This window comes from Apteryx rowi, unplaced genomic scaffold, assembly GCF_003343035.1.
Source record: "Apteryx rowi isolate R43461 unplaced genomic scaffold, aptRow1 scaffold_1166, whole genome shotgun sequence".
NCBI lineage: Eukaryota > Metazoa > Chordata > Aves > Apterygiformes > Apterygidae > Apteryx > Apteryx rowi.
The window spans coordinates 7,395-28,168 of NW_020447382.1; the positions used below are offsets into that span (position 1 = coordinate 7,395).

Sequence of the window (20,774 nt, forward strand, 5' to 3'; positions counted from 1 at the left end):
AAAACCAGTCCTTTTACAACACTATTTTCCCAGAAGTGAGGAGCCAGAAAGCCTCCTTCTTAAGAAAAGAGATACTATTGTAATATTTTGTACTTTTTTTTTTTTTAAACAGCAGAGCACTTATTCCGTCATTGCAAGTCACTCCAATACAGTCACCAATAAAGTTTAGTAGGATTAAGGGATCCTGATCAATTTCAAGAAACAGAGACTGATTCCACAGTCATTTTATTTCCATTATGAGAGCTGCCACCAAAAGGATGATCAAGCATCCTCATCATTTTCCCTAGCCACAATTTCCCACTCTCTCCCTTCTGCCAGCAGTGGTGTTTGTGAAATGATCCCAGTGAAAAAAAGCGTTCAGCTGAATCAGACACTCCTCAGAGTTGCGTTATAGCTCGTCCATCACTCACATATATCAATATAAAATATTTTATATATACACAATTTTCATCACTCACAACATTTAAAGGTACACATTTCCTTTGCTGAAGGAGAACCTAGTAGGACTTTTCCACCTCTAATTATAGTTCTAAGAAACACACAGAGAAAAGGTACATATTGTTGAGGTATGCAGACAAACTGCCTACCCCAATCTGTGGCTACACTAAGATAGAAATGTAAGAAACTACATGACATTACAGATAGCAAAGATGGAGTAGCATGTATGCAGCTGGCCAACCATAACCAGAGGCTACATCTACAAGATGCCAACGTGACAAAAAACAGAACTGAGTAACATTATTTATATATAACAAAATGGGGATAATACCTTAACAAAATTACTGACCGTGGTGGTATAGATCAGTAAGGCAACCACATCACGAATACCAAAAGAGGTGCCAAAATCAGGGCCCACTAGGGCAAGAGTAAATAAACAGGGGTGGGTTGTTTATGTGGGAGAACATGAGGGTGGTAAAGGGGCCTGAACTGGGAGGGAAAGAAGTATATTTATGATAAAGCAAATGATGTAACCAGGACTGTTCAAAGGTGGCTGTCAAGCAGCCCCAGCTTGATCACCACAGTTTAGAGTAGGACACAAACCCATCATTTCCACCATACTCATGTCTGATTTACTTCCATAGTCAGGAGGGACCTGGCTTGTTTTCTCCCCAGCACTGATAAGGGAATACTTGCACTGCTCTTCCTAAAATCGACAAGGAAATACTGTGAGGGTACTACCTAACAACATCACCATCACCTCACCTCTTCCCCACTTAATACATACATTTATTGATGCGTGAAGAAGTCCATGACAACTGTATCAGGCCCAGAGTAAGGGCATCCTCAACTTGTCCTATAAATGGTTTCATCAGTGGTTCCAGCATAAGAGGAATTCTATTCAGACACTCTTTGTAATTGATCAACAGATCCTGAAGTCTGCAAGACACAGTCATGTTTAGAATGTACTTATTTCAGATATTTGAAACATATAAGACTTCGGACACATTTTCTGTTAATAAAATCTGCAAGCTCTGAACCCATATGAAAATTAGAAACTCTTCTTAGCTCTTCCTGTCTCAAACTAAGCCTCCTTTTTTCCACTCACACCAAAAACTGATTGGGGAAATAAGTACCTCCAGTAAAGTGACTGTGATCAATTTGGAACAACTTACTTTCAAGGAAAATGAGTTACAGTCTAAAACAGCAAACTGAGAACACAGTATTTTTGTTTCCTTCTTTCTGTTTCACAAGACATGGTATGAAATGACACTGCTAATATGAAAAGCTAGATCCAAACTACTTAGGACACCGAACCAGAAAGAAAAAGAGGCCAAATTCTGAACCTAGATTTACCTTTGTAGCTCAGTGAAAATGACAGAGCTGTATAAACATGAATTGGAAGCCAATGCAACTCAGAAGTCAAAGATACATAATAGGTTCCTTACAAGAACTGTTGCAAAAAAGTGACAGCTATGTTCTGTGCCAGATTAAAACAGTGCTTTTAAACATCATTACAAACAGCATATGGCAATAATCCATTCTTAAGGCGATTATTCTGGAAGTGTTTTTTCCCTTGTTGCTTAAGCAGAAATCTACAATCTTTGACACTCCTTTTTCGCTTAGGGAGTTAGCCTGAAGCCTTTTTCACAGTGGAAAACATGTTTGGAGAGAACTCAAAAGAACTGTTCCAGCACAGAATTAGATATCTCTGATATCTCCTAGTGTTTCAAGAAGCAGAAAAGAATTCTTTAAAATTAGCAAAAATTATTTCAGATTTTCAACAAAAAAAGAAAATGCACATATTACAACCTATTGATTTACTACATATACAAACATTTGAATTGTGCCTTAATCAAATGGTAAATTTCAGCTTGTTCTTCTAACTGCTTTTTGAGATTAACTGTAATAATCTGAAGTGCAATCCTGGTGTTATAGTGCATGGATGCGTTAGCAGTACCACTTATGGAGCAGCTGTCATAGTAGCAGAAGAAAAGGATGTCGACATTTTCTAGTAACAAGATGTTTGTGGAGATGGGAAGAACTGCATGTGAACAATATTACTAGGGAAGTAAAGGGGAAAGCAATTAAATTTCAATTAAATTCCATCAAAGAGAAAAAATTACAACAAAAAACAAGTGCATACAACAGGGACAAAAAACTAGGAAAATCTGCAGATGAGAATCAAATCCAAAAAGTGTTTACTCACTCCATTTGATGTCTTTTAATCCGTTCCTCATCTGCACACAAGCAAAGGACCACATCTGGAACTTCAAAATGCATTTTTTTCAGGTATTTTGCTTCATAAAGTACTTCCAGGACCACTGGATCCAAGTTTACAAATAATTCCTTCACATAGCAGTACAGGGAAATAAAAAAACAAAAAGAAAATAAGGCAGTAGCTTGGTGGTTACATGTAGTGTGACACACCTGGAAGACATAGCAAGTTATAGAAGACTAGCCAAGAGTCTATACCCATGTTTAGAATCCTACACAGGTATTCAGGCTCTTGTACAAATAACTGGCTTTTCCAAAGTAATAATCAATTAATAGCTCCCACTGATTTCAATTTCCTGTGACTTAGTATACCCTCATCATTTGGTGGCTATGACTTCCCAAGTCTAATTCTAGTTTTACAGATGACCCTCTATGGGTGTTAGTTTCCTTCTCATCTCAGTTTCTCCATCTGTAGACTGGGAAGGAAGGTTGTGAAGGTTAGTCTTGTTCATTTCCTGGGACATAAGATGCTATCAAGAAGCTAAATAAACTTATAAAGTAAGTTCTAGCTGTCTGTTATGAAATCATTAACTCAAAAAATGCCACACTTTAACTGTTACTTCTCTGCACTATAGCAGAGAAAAGTGTCTGTAAAACACTTGTAAGAATGGTCAGAACTTGTCTTGGAGAGCATTTACAAAATTGAATTAATGAATGACTGCAATATACTCAACACAGTGATGTTGACCACTACAGAAAAGATCATGATCTAATTAAAAATTCCTTTTCTTGACTAAAATTTTGAGTAACAAAAAATAAGACATGGAACAATATGCAAAAAGATGTAGATAAGTCAATAACAGATTTATATTTGCTGGCTACTGCCTCTTATGTACTCCGAATGAGGCTGCAGACTTATGAAGAAAAGACATGATGAAATCTGTATCCTAACATGTAAACAAAAAGAAAATAATACATTTACACAGACTAAAGTACTTCATTTTTCAAACCTTAAAAAGATTTATTTTAAGGTTGTGCTTGTCTGTCCACAATATGACTCAAGTATCACAGGTAATAATAAACAATGCAACAGTAACACAAAGAATAAATCCCATTTACCTTGGTTTCTGGGTGTCTGAATAGTAAGGAAGCACATAGAGCATTTCTAGCTTGGTCAGCAAACCTACACCAGGCTCTGTGATAAAGAAGTTCAAATTCTAATAGAACTGCAGTCATTTTGTTGTAGCTCTTAACAATCTTTTTCATTTCCAGTGTCTGCAAATCATACACACACACACAAACAAAAAAACTTTAATCAGTTCTAACATAGCCTAACATAACAAAAATGACATCCATTAGGACTTTCCTCACCACCATCAGAAAAACAACACAAATACAGAGCTTTAAGCTATACTATTTTGGAGATAAAACAAAGAAACACAGAAAGGTATTTAAGAACTCAGTTATTAAAAATACTACTCTATTACTACTCTGTTTTTATTAAAAAACAACTCTAAAGAACGTAACTCTTTTTCTGACTTTTTTCTCCCAATCTTGTCTATAAAAGAAAGTCTATACTATGACCTATACAAGGGACTGTTTTCTCACTGAGGAAGCTATTAAAATGACATTCTTCCATTAAGTTTACCTAGTAGTTGAGGTTAAATGAGTCCTCCTCATTATAGGGTGTGGCAGACAGAAGGCTCTACAGTTAGATACATGGTCAGAAGTACTGTGATCAGGAATAATATGAGTCAAGTCCCAGCAGGGACAAAAGAATTGGCCTAAGTCACCAGCTTAAGGTCTCAAGAAAAACAGCTGTCTTGAGCCCCAGAATAATAATGCTGCCAAAAAAAAAATAATAATAAAAATAAAACCATCAAACCCTGGAGCAGTCAAATACTAACACCTATCCTGTTGGATTGGCTTGAATACAAGTCATCAGAAAAGTGAATTTAAGAGTATAAAAATAAATCATGTGCCTGATAAGAATATGCTTTAGAGCTTAGCATAGCATAAATCATCCTCTACTAATTTCCAACCTTCAGAAGTGTGCTTTTCTTTTTAAGGAATTTCATCGGATGGTCAATTTTTCTGTATAACTGCTGAGCCCACATAATCTTCCCTGTTACCTAAAATAGAAAAGATATGAGGTTAGATTTCCATGAACTTAAAAACAGACAAACAGCAAAGTATTTTCTTCTCTCTCCTTTATTTCATTCTTACTGGTGGTATATTACGTGGTACAGGTGGATTTTCTTTTTGCTTCTGGTAGAGTCTGCGAACAAAGTCTAAGTCTTGGCTATATTGCTGAAGGACAATGGTATACTTCTCATCAAGATCAATACGATTTCCCCCTATTTCTTCAAGCTTCATCAGAAGTCCCAGCATCTGTTCAGTCTAAAGAGAAGGATGGAACATTTACTGCAGAAGATGCTAATGGTTCAGACAGTAATTATTCACAAACTGTTTTTTTTTTTATTTTAGGAGTTTTTTTAGAAGTTTTTTTTTTATTTATTTAGAAGTTATTTTCCAAGAAATAAAGAAAAACCCATCCACGTAAGTCAGTGAATTTATTTAGCTTTAGTATTTTGTCTCACATATCCTGTATTCACCTCAACATAGCTTGATTTAACCAAAGTGCCACCATCACAGTTATATTGGAACAGCAGTTAACTTCTTTCGGATTCTCAAATCATCACTCTTTTTTCTGTAAACAGAGGTGGCAGAACACCTACACCTTTACTCCTGTTTCATTTACATCTCATTTCACAGTCAGGGCCTGAACCAATGAACTGTGCTGACATCAAGGTAACAGCTAGCAGAATTGATTTCATTACTCCTTCCAGTCTGATAGGAATAACTTAGGAAAAGCAACAGGAAGAATATATGAACAAGTTCCTGGACAGTACAGTTTAAACTCTGAGTACAGCTCCCCTCCCACTCCCCCAATAATTAAATCTAATAGTAGTTCTTTAAAGTAATCATTAACGTTTAAAGTATTCATCCTATAATGTAGAAACACTTGAAAAAAAAGTCATTTGTATTCATTTTTTGTAATAGATCGTTCTAGATGTTATTCAGACAAACAAATTTCCATGGTTTTTTGTTTGTTTGTTTGTTTGTTTCTATCAGGAATCACATAATCATCATTTTTTTCAGTGTAAAAGAAAAAAGCCAACAACCTGAGGAATCTGTTCTGTCCCGCAGCATTGAGAGGTGAACAACAAAGATTTGAAGAAATGGAAACTCTGCATCAAACTCAGCTGCTCTTACTAGCATTACATATATTATTATTATATATTGCATATATAACATGGGCAACAGGCGGAAGTCCTACTATGCTGAAGTCTTATGTTTGATGAGGCAATGAACTGAAAGCTTTCCCCTGCACTTTCAACTCCTCTTCCACTTCTGCACTAACATATGAAGACAAAGGCTTTATCACCTTGATCTTTCCAGTAACGGGACACTGGGCTGCAGTGTAAGAACTGTTGAACTCTCCCCTCAAACTGGAAGCACAGTTTAATTATCTGTAGCGGTACTACTCCAGAACTTGGAATCTGTGTCAAACACATGATTTGTTTGCTTTCACTGGGCTCAAGAAAATGAACTTGTATGCCTCACAATACCTTTAATTTGTTTTTGCTTTTGTTTTGTTTTTTAAATAAAACCTTCAATCCCTAACTTTCAAGAGGGAAGTTAGGGAACAGCAATCAGAATTAAGGCCACAGTAGTGAACATTACTCACAGACTGCAAGTGAGTATACAGAGCAAAGGAAAGGAAACACTGAAAGAGAGCAGCAGAGTAAGAGAAAAASAGCAAGTCAGTCTGAAGAGAGTGACAAAAAACTGGGCCATAGAAATAGGAGAGTTAGAGACACAGAGAAGGACTATCCTAGTGTATCAGTGGCCTGGGTAGAGAGATATGGGGAACACCAGGATGAAGAAAGGAAATAAAATGGAAAAAAAGATAGGGCTATAAAACTGGTAAGGAAAGACAGAACATGAAACTGGCATCAAATAAGCAACATCAGCTTCCAGCGTTTTTGCAGGCTACCTTTAGAACATTTGTAATAGGCTTGACATCCTCCTAATCTCAGACAGCAACCAGCACAGTACAGAACACTGGCAGTAACAGAATTTTCAACTGGAGTTGTGGAAATTCAGCATTTACAAATACTTCAACAAGGGGTTTTCATTTGCAGAATACTTACAGTTACAGTCTTCTCAAACCAGGAATCTACAAATTCTTGTATGGACTGGTACAATGTTGCAATTTGGTTCTTAAATTCAAGGTAATCTTTTTCAAACTAGAAAAGGGGAAAAAAACAACAATGTAGACATTCATAGTTGTTGCATTCATGTCATGAAAAATTTTTCCCCTAAAGTTTTTGGGGAATCTCCTTTATCTGCCCAGTAAATTTGTTCAGCACTGAATAAAGAGAACAGGGAAAACACCACTAACAAAGGCATTTACACTATAATCAAAGCAAACAAAAAATAAGTGTTAGGTTGTGTGATTAAAAGCTCATCTCCACAGACACAAAAGGGTACTGAGAAATAAAGAAAAGCAGTTGAAATCCAATAACCTAACTAGAGAGAACAGAGCACTCTGATCCAGCAGCTCACAGGGCATCACAGGAGGAGGTTCAGTCTACTGCCTGGGTGTGAAATCCATCCAGAAGAGTCAATGAGAGAGGCTCTCYAGATCACCTTCCAGGACTGAAGTGGGTTACTGCCTACTGGGGTATGGGACTCATTACAGGTTGCAGGGGAAGAGCATCTTGGGATTGTACAAGACTTATTATGGGATTACAGAATCACAGAATCGCTGAGGTTGGAAGGGACCTCTGGAGATCATCTAGTCCAACTCCCCTGCTCAAGCAGGGTCACCTAGAGCACATTGCACAGGATTGCATCCAGGCGGCTTTTGAATATCTCCAGAGAAGGAGACTCCGCAACCTCTCCGGGCAACCTGTTCCAGTGCTCTGTCACCCTCACAGTGAAAAAGTTTTTCCTCATGTTCAGATGGAATTGTCTGTGTTTCAGTTTGTGCCCATTGCCTCGCGTCCTGTTGCTCAGCACCACTGAAAAGAGTCTGGTCCCATCCTCTCGACACCCTCCCTTCAGATACTTGTACACGTTGATAAGATCTCCTCTCAGCCTTCTCTTCTTCAGCCTAAACAGGCCAAGCTCTCTCAGTCTTTCCTCATAAGAGAGATGCTCCAGTCCCCTAATCATCTTTGTAGCCCTTCGCTGGCCTTGCTCCAGTAGTGCCACATCCCTCTTGTACTGGGGAGCCCAGAACTGGACGCAGTACTCCAGATGTGGCCTCACCAGGGCTGAGTAGAGGGGGAGAATCACCTCCCTTGACCTGCTGGCAACACTCTTCCTGATGCACCCCAGGATACCATTGGCCTTCTTGGCCACAAGGGCACATTGCTGCCTCATGCTTAACTTGGTGTCCACCAGCACTCCCAGGTCCTTCTCCGCAGAGCTGCTTTCCAGCAGCTCAACCCCCAACCTGTACTGGTGCATGGGGTTATTCCTCCCTAGGTGCAGGACCCTGAACTTCCCTTTGTTGAACTTCATGAGGTTCCTCTCTGCCCACCTCTCCAGCCTGTCCAGGTCTCTCTGAAAGGCAGCACAGCCCTCTGGTGTATCAGCCACTCCTCCCAGTTTTGGATCATCAGCAAACTTGCTGAGGGTGCACTCTGTCCCTTCATCCAGGTCACTGATGAAGAAGTTGAACAAGACTGGACCCAGTACTGACCCCTGGGGGACACCGCTAGCTACAGGCCTCCAACTAGACTCTGTGCCGCTGATCACAACTCTCTGAGCTCTGCCATTCAGCCAGTTCTCAACCCACCTCACTGTCCACTCATCTAACCCACACTTGCTGAGCTTGTCTATGAGGATGCTATGGGAGACAGTGTCAAAAGCCTTGCTGAAGTCTAGGTAGACAACATCCACTGCTCTCCCCTCATCTACCCAGGCAGTCATTCCATCAGAGAAGGCTATCAGATTGGTTAGGCATGATTTCCCCTTGGTGAAGCTATGCTGACTACTCCTGATCACCTTCTTTTCCTCCACATGCGTGGAGATGGCCTCCAGGATGAGCTGCCCCATCACCCTTCCAGGGATGGAGGTGAGGCTGACTGGCCTGTAGTTCCCTGGTCCTCCTTCTTGCCCTTTTTGAAGACTGGGGTGACATTGGCTTTCTACCAGTCTTCAGGCACCTCTCCTGTTCTCCATGACCTTTCAAAGATGATGGAGAGTGGCCTAGCAATAACGTCCGCCAGCTCCCTCAGCACTCGTGGTGCATCCCATTGGGGCCCATGGATTTGTGGGTGTCAAGTTTGCTTAAATGATCTCTAACCCAATCCTCCTCCACCAAGGGGAAGTCTTCCTTCCTCCAGACTTTCTCTCTTGCCTCCAGGGTCTGGGGTTCCTGAGGGCTGGCCTGAGCAGTAAAGACTGAAGCAAAGAAGGCATTCAGTAACTCTGCCTTCTCTGCAGCCTTCGTCACCAGGGCACCCACCCCATTCAGCAAAGGSCCCACATTTTCCCTAGTCTTCCTCTTGCTACTGATGTATTTGAAGAAGCCCTTCTTGCTGTCCTTGACATCTCTCACCAGATTTAATTCCAAACGGGCCTTAGCTTTCCTCGTCGCATCCCTGCATACTCTGGCAATGTTCCTATATTCCTCCCAAGTGGCCTGATCCCCTTTCCACTTTCTGTATACTTTCTTCTTCTGTTTGAGTTTTGCCAGGAGCTCCTTGCTCATCCATGCAGGTCTCCTACCTCCTTTGCTTTATTCCTACTCATAGGGATGCACCGCTCTTGAGCCTGGAGGAAGTGATGTTTGAATATTAACCAGAAAAGCATCTTGGGATTGTACAAGACTTATTATGGGATTGTTAGGGAAAGAAACAAAAGCAGGGACCAAGGTGGTTTAGGGAGGAACATGCATGGGAAAACAGAAGGATAAGGGAATAAAAAGAGACTGTCCCATGTAAACATGTTGCTGGTCAGTACACTTATCCGGCCATGCCCTGGACCTGACCAGCACAGTCTGTCCTTTTTTCTTATAACTCTCCATTTCTAACTATTTTTCTGAGTGATAGGGCTCTCTATTCCATGTGCATGTGTGTGTATGGAGGTCTAAATGCCAACAACTGCAGTGGGGACCATGGGTCACAGGGGCCTGTGCACCTGTGATGCCAGCAACTGGAGAGACCAGAAGGTACGGAGGTCTAAGTCCCTGCAAATGGAGTAGAGATTAGCGGTCATAGGGGCCCATGTGTCTGTGCTGCCAGCAACTAGAGAGACTGGAGCGCATGCATACTGTGTGGGTGCATATGTCAGTGTGAAATGGCTAGAGCACGTCAAGCTGGACAAACCACTGAGTAGGTCTGGAAGCCAAGTACTGGAGAGGTGTAAGTCTGATCTGGATACTGAAGAGACCAGAGTGGTCTGAGAGTTGGCTACTGGAGGGACCAGCAGGGCCAAGCCAGCTACTGAAGAGGCTGTGAAGTTTGGGGATCTGATAATGGTAAGACCACAGATCTGGACTAACTACAAGAGAGACCTGTTTCCATGTGCATGTCTCTGCATAAGGCAACTGGATGAGCAGGGGACCGGAGGCCAGCTATGGGGTAGACTGATTGTCTAATGTTAGTTACTGAAGGGACCCATAGTGCGTGTGTGTGTGTGTGTGTGTGTGTGTGTAGGTCTGAGTACCAGCAACTGCTGCGGGGCTGCGAGCCTCAGGGGCTCGTGTGTCCAAGTGCCAACAAGTCACTGAGGAGACCACCAGGGTCCAGCTACTGGACAGACTAAGTGTCTAAGACCAGCTACCGAAGGAATCCATAGTGAGTGGGTGAGTGTGCAAGAGCGTGTATTTTTCTCTCCCCACCAACAGGCTTTCATCCTGATCAGCCAGAGAAAGGAACAGGATGAGGCCATTGATGCTGTCTGTGATTGCATGAGTGCTGCGTTTTCTGTGTTGATCTGTGTAGCTGTATATGCATATATGTATTATATGTACATATCCATGTGTGCCTATTGGGAACACATGCTCAGCCTTGCTACTGACCGGACCTGGGGACATGCAACTGGTGTAGCCTCATCTTTATTGGGCTACTGGGCCAGATTTGRCAACTCCTAACAAGAATTAGTTTGGGTATTTATCTGCAATAATTTTTCTTAAAAGTCCAAAATGCTGAGGACCTACAACAGGAGTTAAATGCAAACTTCCCTGCTCAAAAAGCACTCTACAAACTCGGGCAGACAGTCCATAAAATTATCTTGTTTCAACCATTATATGTAGAAAAGCCAAGCAACTTCTAAACTTTTCCAAATTCCAGTGAACAGTAAAACGTTCTCTTTCAGGAAACGACCACACAACAAGTATTACAGATACGTAAACCAATATCCAGTTAGAAGAAAGCGAAAGGTGCTCTGGGCCTAAATGATTAAAGGGAAGTTCCTGACAATTGCAAGCTACGGTTCAGGAAGGCAGGGGACAACAACATTCCTTACACTTTTATTGTTAGGATATCAATCCAGTAAAGAAAGCAGGCTACAGATCAAAAAAGTAGCTCAATTCCAGGATGTACCGGATGTACTTAACAATGAGCCTGAAGCACCTGAGAAGTCACTTTAGTTCCGACCACCCTACTCAGCACTGGAAGTGGTATCATTCATTTCCCCCTCTAAAATGGTCATCTAGGTGCTGATACTGTCTTTACTATTACATTGAGAAACACTGCATAACTCTTGAAAGCAGATCAACTGAATTTAATGCCTCAGTCTCTCTGAATTAGTTCTCTATCTGCAGTTCAAAATGTATGCATTTCAAAACAAACAAGTTAAGAAAAATTGCTTGTATCATTACCTATCACACAAAACCTGGTTTATCAAAAATCTAGTTTATCAAAAACTAACAATAATAAATTAAAATGAAGTAAAAAGCCTAATTTAGCAAAACAATTTCAAGTTGTATTAAAAGATATTAAAATATTAGAATTACAACACAATACTCCATGCATTGTTATTAAATTTAATTCTTTTTGCATATCTCCAGTGAAAAGCATAGGTTTAAGGGAATGAATTTCAGACAAGTGCTGAACGTATGTACCTCTTGTTTTCTGTGATCCAGAACATCATATTTTTTTGATTTGGTGTTTGCAGCAATGCTCTGGTAATGAGCACTGATCTCTTCAATGCCTTCTATTTTCATATGCTGGAACGCTAAAAGGCTTTCCATAATATTGCTCATATCTGAAATCTTCTCCAAACGTTTACAGAATGTATCAAATTTTCCAAATATATAGTTTTCACTAATGATAAAGCAACAGAGGTATTATTACACAAATAGAAAAAAAAATTGTTAAAAATATTTCTATATGACCCACATATATTCTACCAGAASTGCTACCAAGTTTCACATAAAAAAAAAAAAACAACACTATGCTGTAATAATTACAAATCAAGGAAAAACCCCTTTAAAATAGTGGATACGATGCAAGTAACGCTTAATTCTTACATATGTCATTTTCAGGCCTTTACTGTGTTTCATAGGAGTTATTCTTTTAAATAAGACATTTGAAAGGAAATAAAATGGCAATGCACAATGCTAAGACATGCCCCATGCTTTAAGCGTCAGTATAGGTGAAACTCTAATTGATTAAAAACCCAGTTCAAACTAAATTCAGCTGGAGTCTTTTCATTTATGTTGGTGACTCTTGGATTTGTTGGGATTGCATACTGTACTTAAATATATGTAGCAATGCATAAACTCCCCTGAAAACTCCTTGGGTATCCGCTAAATCAACAAATGACATTCTGGCAAAAACCTGTCCCTGGTTTCTTCCTGAACAAAAAACCTCTGCAAGGGGCATGTTCTGATTATCATAAATGTTACATTTTAACTGAGTATTTAACTTTTCAGGTAGCCAGCAGATATGATGATATCTCATTTATAAATTGCATAAATGAATATGATTCAATATTAGCATGAATTATTTACCTGAAATCAAATTGCCTGTCACTTGGATTTTCTTTTAGATTCTCCCTGATTCTCTGAAAGGATGCTTGATACTGTTCCTTGAGGAAAATACATTGTTTTATCCTCTTCAGCAACTCTTGCCTGAGGAAAAAAGCACAGAAGATGAAAAAAAAAAAAAAATCCTAAAAAACTGTAGAAAAAATATAAATAAAAATAGAACATTTCAGTCAGATGGGTAACTTTACAAAATAAGAACATGGAATTATACTCACATCAAAAGCATTCAAAATACGAGGACTGCACAGAAAGTTTTTGGTTTAAGTTTGTTATATAGATTGGAAATTATTAAGTTTAGGTTTTACTATCTTCAAACCAAAACTTTCACAGTATAACCCAAAATGGAATTACATCCTGTGCCAGTATAGCATTCTCCACAGAATACTCAGTAAACAAGTCTGAGCCCCATTCCACCAACCCACATACCTCCCTCAAAAGAGACTTCAATCAGATTGTAATTATGCTCCTGGCATATTATTGCTTTCCTCAAAATTACTTTACTACCCACTGACAGCAAAATATGCAAGATAACAAAACTCTCATATAGAGTTTCCCCAGTCTGTCTTTGAGGTTTCTTTCTGAAGCACCTCAGCTCCCAGTTCTAACTGCCCAAGTGTGTTTTGGTTGCCCCCCCCCCCCCCAAAAAAAAAAAAAACAAAAAAACAAAAAAGTAAAAAAAAAAAAAATTTATATACATGCCTTTTGATAACCATTTTTTCACAATACATAGTAAGTCTGGTTCTGCAGAATGCTTAATTTTACATAACATACCATGAGTATTCACAAGCTTAAAATTAAAATGAGAATTTGTGTCTGATAGGATCAGGGGTTACTTAAATTTAGCTTTGTAGCTGCCTTAATGACTAACCTATGATTTTATTTCTAGTGTTAACAAAAGAAGCTGAAATTGTAAAATTCCATCACCTGTCCAGGTCCCAGATTTTTGAAACACCTTCACTTAAATATGCCTTGCATGTTTTAATCAGTTGATTAGTGATTTTAAGAAGAAGAGATGTCATGCACTCTGATGTGTTGTAGTATGGTGATGTACAGTAAATCATACAGGCAGTATTCATTAAACTGGGTATGTGCTCCATCATTGTTACCTACAACAGAAAACATAAGAAACTTAGTAATTTAAATTTCCTAAAAACTAACACAATGTTGAATGTGACAGCTTTGGAAATTTGTTTGTCAATGGATAAACATCTTTTTGGTTGTAACACCCTGTTCTTGTAGACATTTTATTATGAATTGGACCACGCAATTTACTTGTGAGGACCTAATGCACTACGTCCAACAGAAAAACTGGAGAATGGGCAACGAATGAATGAATAGGTCTTCTTCCAGACTGGGATTTTCCAGGGGAAAAGCAGAGGCTGGGCTCCCTTTTGGCCATTGCCTCCAGTATGTACAGGTGCTATATTCTGCTTTGCAAAGGAATATGCTATCTATAGAAAAGAAGTCATGCACTGCTAAAAAAAGGAGGTCCATTGGAGGAAGGACAAGAAGATGCAAGCTGGCCTTTTCTCATTTTGCCTAGAGCTGTATGGAAGAAAAGCCTGGAAGTGGGAGGAAAGGCAACAATGATCTCTATCCTACTGAGGACATTTGGACTGTAGAGTTCTATGTCCCAAAGAAAGATGCCAGAAAAATGCATGCAAGCCAGATATACTGAGAACCCAGAACAAAATACAGTGCCTGCCCTAGAACCGGGTAAAAATGTATGTTATCTAAAAGTCAAGCCCAGTATAGCAGAATGGTGAACATTTTCAGAAGAAGAGCAGCAGAGAACAACACACTCAATGGAGTTGAGCTTTGACCAAATATTTAGAAAATGAGCAAGGAGTTGGATTATGTAAAAAGCCTCTGAACCGCATAAACTTGGACAGCTTTGCCAGACTGCCATCATCAAAATTCATGCTCTCACTTAAAAAATGAAATTCAAGACCCAAATAGTTATGAAAATAAATATTATAATTTGAACCAGGATGAAAGCAAATATGTGCTACCTGCAAGAAAAACAGCTGCATCTATAAAAGAAGTGCAAGCTTCCCAAATTCATCTCAACTAGATGTGGATTCTGAAGGCTTAAAATAATTTTATGAAGCTTGTATTAAAATAATTACAAGTAACTGCTAACTGAAGCACGTATACAGGAAGAGGTACCACATGTAAGACAGGACCTCACAAAGACAATTCAGCCTGTCATCTGGTTTGGCAGGGGGCTGGGAAAACACCTATTGCATATTCTTCCCATTCCCTTCAATTATCATCTGGAATGACAGCTGTCTCCTACACAAAAAGTAATATCATCTCTGGCTTATTTAAAATCTGCATGCTTAATCCACTAATGCCATAGGAGTTAAACTATTCATTAATCATTAAGCATTGGAGTTAAATACCAAAAGGAGAAATGTCTTTCTTTTCGGCAGCAAAAGCCTTTTTTTATATCTTCTTTCCTGAATTTCATATTAAGTGCTTTTATTAAAAATATTACTTACAGGTGAAGCTTTGCCAAGTGAATCAAAGAACTTTTCCAATGTATATAAATATCTTACATTGTCTTTAGCTTCATTGGCAGCAGTTGTTATATTACCATCCTGAAGTGGAAAAAGGCAAATAGAATTAATAGCATTAACATTTATTGAACAGGTTTCCTGCACTTTTCCAATGCATGCTAACACAAGACTATGATTCCCTCTGGAAAACGTTTTCCTCATAGAAGTTCTCAAATAAGCCATGTCTTTTTTACAAGACAACTGCTTTTATGTGTAAAAATTGGTAAGATCTTCCCAGCAATCAGCAGTTTTTGTTTGTGATTTAGAGGAAGTCCTCACTCAGTCCCCCCAAATTTTCCCTTCCTGATGGAAGCACTGTAGCATGGTTTTGCTAATCTGACTTACAATTGTAGAATGGTTCCAGTTACAATTCTTGTTACATGACTGTATATGTACAACTGTTTTTTTTAATTATCAGTTCATAATTTAGATAAGATCCCTGAAATAAATTAGGGTGTTTCCATCTCAGATGTTGTTTTGTAATAAATATTCATTAGGCAAATCAGTCCCCTAGTGATGCCAGTACATCTTTTCATCTATAACAAGTGAAACTATCCAGTACTTAGCAGGCAATTCCATATGAAGAAAGGAATCTAGTTCATCTTCCCTTTCTTGTACTGACTGTCCAGACAGTATCAGCTAAATCTCATTCATCATAAAAGTCTGTAAATACGGTAAGCACAAAGTCAAAAACTTAGTAAGATGACACTATTTTCCTAGTTTATTTTCAAAAGGGTGGAATATCTTTATAAGTGCTAGAGGATCTATGTTCTGGTGGTTTTGAGGGTCAGACGGCCTATACATGGCTTACAGCTTATTTATTCAGCCTGCCTACAATTTTCACTGCTGAGCTTACATTACAGATATCTACATGTCTGAAGTAGCTGTTATACTACAAAAAGTCATCTGTCAATAATTCCACAAGCAATATGATAAGCTTTCAGACATTTGTACAGTTGAACTGTATAGGGTACAGCTGGAGAGAGACAGAATAACGTTTTATTGATGCACTGCTTTACTTTTACAAAAATATTTCACCCACTATGTTTAAGAAAGAGACAAGTTAAAGAGGCCCTGACTCTTCCTTCCAAGTTATGTGTTTAAGTTCAAACCAAAATCATTGGTGTGACATGCTCCAACAAAGGGAGAATAAATCACAGTATGTAAACAGCACAGACACTCAAACTGATTTTAGCATTGTGTGTTCACTTCCATGTGTGTGGCAAATACAGTACCGTATTTTATTCATTTCAAACAATTTTTATTAAAACACAGTAATTACCAGCTCTTTCCACTGCTTTAGCATCTTTGATCTCGCTGCCTGAAGAATACTTAGAACTTTCTTTACTCTTGGACTCTTGATCTCTTCTAAAAGCCTTTGAAGAGAGAAACAGATTTGAATCTCCCTTTGAAATGAAAGTTTGCATTTATAAAACAAAAAAAAACTTTCTTTAGACCGTGAGAAATAATGCAGGGATTTAACCTGTTAAACAATGCCATTCTTGACTTCCAGTGTTCCAGCTCTGCAGATGGACCAATGTCATCAGCTTCTTTTCTCATTTGTTCACTTTCCACTAAAACTTGTCCAATCTCTTTGATCCAGACCATTAACACTTCTTCAAGTTTCTCAGCGACCTCTGTGCTACTGCCTTCAAAATCACAAAACAGGGCAGTCGCATAAGTCTCAAGAAATAAATACAGATTTTAAATTACATCAGTGAAATGTCTTTGGTAAACATAGGCTGAGATTCCATGCAAGCTAAGTATATTCAAATCCCTGACCTATGATAGGAAAAGATTAAGACTATAACAACAAGATGCACACATATACTTCTACACCTACCTACTCTGTTACTATTGTAAATAGAAAATTACAACAAACAGCTCAAAATGCAATGAGCTCATAGGGGAAAAAATACAATGATGTGGTTTTAGGACAATAACGTTTCAGAGGTCCACCAAATTCATTAACAATGATACGTATATTTTTCTGTTTGCAGCTGATAAGTACAGGCTTACTTCCTCACATTTCTCCCTCTCTGTCATTGCAGCCTATTTGACATTAAAAGCATCATACAAAGGACAGAGTTATTAGGAATCACAAAAACCCTCTAATTTTTAAATCAGTATGTCTTTTAGATTGCCCTGGCAGATGAAAGAGTCTAGTTCACTTGCTGCATTATATTTAGGAATCATGTGGGCCTTGTATCGCCAAAGGGAGTCTAAAGAACTTGTTTAGCGATATAACATTATTGCCTCATCCTAAGAGCCATCAGTTCTTCTCTGGAAGCTGTCCTGCCATAGGCTCATGAAGGGCTGAGAGGAATTGCAGAGGTATTGACTGCTTTGGCATTATTTCACTCTGAAATACCCAGTGGTGATAAGAAAGGGTGGAAAGCTATTGTCCAAAGAGGCATAACCAGTTAATGCCCACTCATGTACATACTTTCTTTTGACTCAGAGCCCTCAAAGCCAGACTTAAGCTTGGATAAAACTTCCCCAGTTCCAGAGAAAGCAATGAGTATACCTGCTAGTAGATGATCCCAGCAAACTAGGAGGAGCACAGGCTGGTCCATACAGGATATGGTAAGGAACTACATAAGACTGTAAGATCTATGAATTAAATGATGGGCAAATGATTGATGATTTTATGATTACACAATCATAAACCTAGTATTATACTCTCCTTCCAAGAGTATTCATCTTACTTGAGCTAAATATATTTTTCTTTTTAAATTCTTCCATGCAAATCTTTTCTAACAACATAATATTCATTTACCTATAAACAGCATCATCTGTGTTTGCTTTGCTGTAGGAAATACTCACCTGCAGTCATGTAGTCAGACGGGTTCTGTAAGTTGTCAACATAAATGTCAACATCCACTTTTGTGAGCTGAATTTTATCTTCTAAATTCTGTCTTGATGATAACAAAGTACCCACAAATTTATCCACAGAATAGAGAAAGTCTTGTATCTGTCTGTTCTTCAAGCCTTCTTTCACAGCTCCCCAGTGCTGATCATTTTATGATTTATGCAAAAAAATATGGTAAGGGAGGGTCACACTTTTTTTTTTTTTTTAAACAAAATGCATATTATTCTTTCATTAGAAAGGTACTTCTCACTCGTGGCAGAATTTATCAGTACACCCCTGCAAATATACTCTTCAGTACTATAGCACAAATACTTGTAAGATGGAATTGATATAATTATTCTTTTAGATGAGAAAACACAAATAAGCATGAGGCTCTCGAGAAGTAAAATTGTTCCCCTGCTTGCTCTCAGTGTCCTGACACTGAATTGTTGTCCTTTCTTTTCAGTCTGACTTGGCTCCCTCTGAACAGAGGGAATAGATTTTGATCTCCCTTCCTGATCCTGAGTCAGAGAAAATGGCAGCATATCATAACAGCGTATGACACCACCATTCTTGTCAGACACTGAGCCTCATTAAATTTCCTAACTCTGTGCATATATTTCTAGAGTYAAGAGAACCAACTGTGATGCTTCGCAAGTGCCATAATGGCTGTGGCACAGTGCTTGCTGTCCACACCTACTGTACGTCATGAAGAACTGAATCATAGACTGAGCTTTCGTACAGCCAAAATGATCTGGCATTTCTTTCAATCCAGGCTTAATCCAGTTTTAGTTAAATTATTATAGTTCTGCCTTAGTATGACTGCTATGGTATTTTCYTGCTTTGTCATGAGCACTATGATTCATGCTATTCCTTGAAAATCAACAATAAATATATGAATTTCAAACACTTACATACAAATTGCATGACTCTTAAATGGCTACATTAGACTTGTATCTTTTATCCTGTTTTATGTTMATCAGATTCACAGAGGGGACTGCAGCAGCCACTTGCCTTAATTCAAAGTGTTCTTGTGAAAAAAGACTACTTAATTGATTACCTGTTGGGATTTAAGTGCTGGTATCATGACTTGAGACAAGAAAAATTCCAGGCCCTCAAGGATATTTCCATCAGTACAGTCAAATACGCCAAAATTCAGTTCCTTGGGGAAGAAACAAACCTTAGCAGAGTGCATGTAAACTTCTGCAACGTTATTACTTTTGAGGGAAATTCAGATATATGGAAGACAAGAATACATAGTCCATAACTACCTATGTTCCTTGGGGAGAAATATCTTACCGGTTATTTCCCCCATCTATTGAATTTGGATATAGACTAATGTTGGACTGAAAATTGTGAGGTATGATTTGCCTTTCTGTTTGAGCCACCAGAAAAGTCTGTCCCGTATTGTAGCATTATTCCAGCAACCAGTTAGTATTAACCACTTGACTTCAATGCATCAATCTTAAAACAATTACATATTTACACTTGTTTTACTGAGTTTCCATCCATCATAAGTGTCTAAAAAACAACATGTCTCATTCAGTCACACAGTTCCCTCCAGTTCACTGCTAATGTGAAGCAACAAGCACTGAATTGCAGAAGGTGGTGTTTGGGAGAGATGGTAGTGGTAAGTGAAATTTTACTGCAGAACTATAAGCATAAATAGGAAAAAAAGAGATTGAGGGACCAAATCCTTTCCCACTGCTATTCACTTATGAACAGGTTGGCTGTTCTGTTACTGGCATTTTGTATATGAATGTATAGGTCCAGAATATGGCACATGTGCTTTCTACGAACCACGCTGGCTAGCCATTAAGACTCTGGGTGTAACAAGCAAAAGGGGGAATCTCATTCAGAACTTGTGAACTGCATAAACATACACTCATTTTTCCTTCATCATAATGAGAACTTCACTGATATGGAAGAAAATGTACTGAGTTCTGCCCTTGGAAGCTTCCATTCCAAACTTTTTCCTGTGCAAAGACAGCAGTTCCACAGTATTTTAGGAATGGCAACTACACATGGATTTTTGTAGACACTGAAATTCTTGGCTATCTTGATTATTAATTTCACTAATGGTTTTCTAGTTAGTTCCCCACTTGGATGCAGAAAGTGTTTAAGCAAATTGTTATGCGTGGGTGTAATACTGTTTCCTAACAATATTAGAGTATTATAATCCCACTAAAGTACAAAAGGATATAAGGTCCTTTCTTGAAAGACAGGAGAATTACAAATGACAATCAAGGCACAATTCTTAATCTGTGCTGCCTGAAGTTTGAGAATCTTTTCATGAAAGAGCAAAATGTCCTGGACTGACAGTCCAGAGATATACAGTTCATATTAAACAATTCTTGAAGAAGTGCTTACGAGCAAGGACAAGTTGCTTTGCACATCTGAACATGTTCCCCAGGGAGGCAATTCCCACATGGTTGTTACAAGGAAATCCCCCCAAATGACCGCCTTCTGCAAAAGGTAGGAAAGCAAAATATGAGAGGGAAAGGACAAAAAGGGAAAGACAAAAGGAAGTGACCCCTATTCTCTCCCTTCGGTTGCTTATTAACAATGTCAGTCACTCCCATATGACAGAGATGTTTGCATTTGCTTAAGGACTAAGTCTTGAAAAGACTTCTCT

General features: G+C 38.7%; 1 protein-coding gene across 2 annotated transcripts in view; it reads right to left on the reverse strand.

Moving 5' to 3' along the window:
* Positions 1 to 20,774, reverse strand: part of LOC112973472 (dynein heavy chain 5, axonemal-like) — a 37,136-nt gene that overhangs the window by 5,305 nt on the left and 11,057 nt on the right. For both annotated transcript variants that reach the window (XM_026081402.1, XM_026081411.1), the window contains 14 exons: positions 19,200 to 19,301; positions 18,115 to 18,301; positions 16,772 to 16,937; positions 16,571 to 16,664; positions 15,232 to 15,330; positions 13,652 to 13,833; positions 12,692 to 12,811; positions 11,801 to 12,002; positions 6,873 to 6,968; positions 4,882 to 5,055; positions 4,698 to 4,787; positions 3,775 to 3,930; positions 2,648 to 2,787; positions 1,226 to 1,377 (listed from right to left, as the gene is read on the reverse strand). In XM_026081402.1, coding sequence (XP_025937187.1) covers positions 1,226 to 1,377; positions 2,648 to 2,787; positions 3,775 to 3,930; positions 4,698 to 4,787; positions 4,882 to 5,055; positions 6,873 to 6,968; positions 11,801 to 12,002; positions 12,692 to 12,811; positions 13,652 to 13,833; positions 15,232 to 15,330; positions 16,571 to 16,664; positions 16,772 to 16,937; positions 18,115 to 18,301; positions 19,200 to 19,301 — 1,960 coding nt within the window. The remainder of the gene's footprint in view (positions 1 to 1,225; positions 1,378 to 2,647; positions 2,788 to 3,774; positions 3,931 to 4,697; positions 4,788 to 4,881; positions 5,056 to 6,872; positions 6,969 to 11,800; positions 12,003 to 12,691; positions 12,812 to 13,651; positions 13,834 to 15,231; positions 15,331 to 16,570; positions 16,665 to 16,771; positions 16,938 to 18,114; positions 18,302 to 19,199; positions 19,302 to 20,774) is intronic.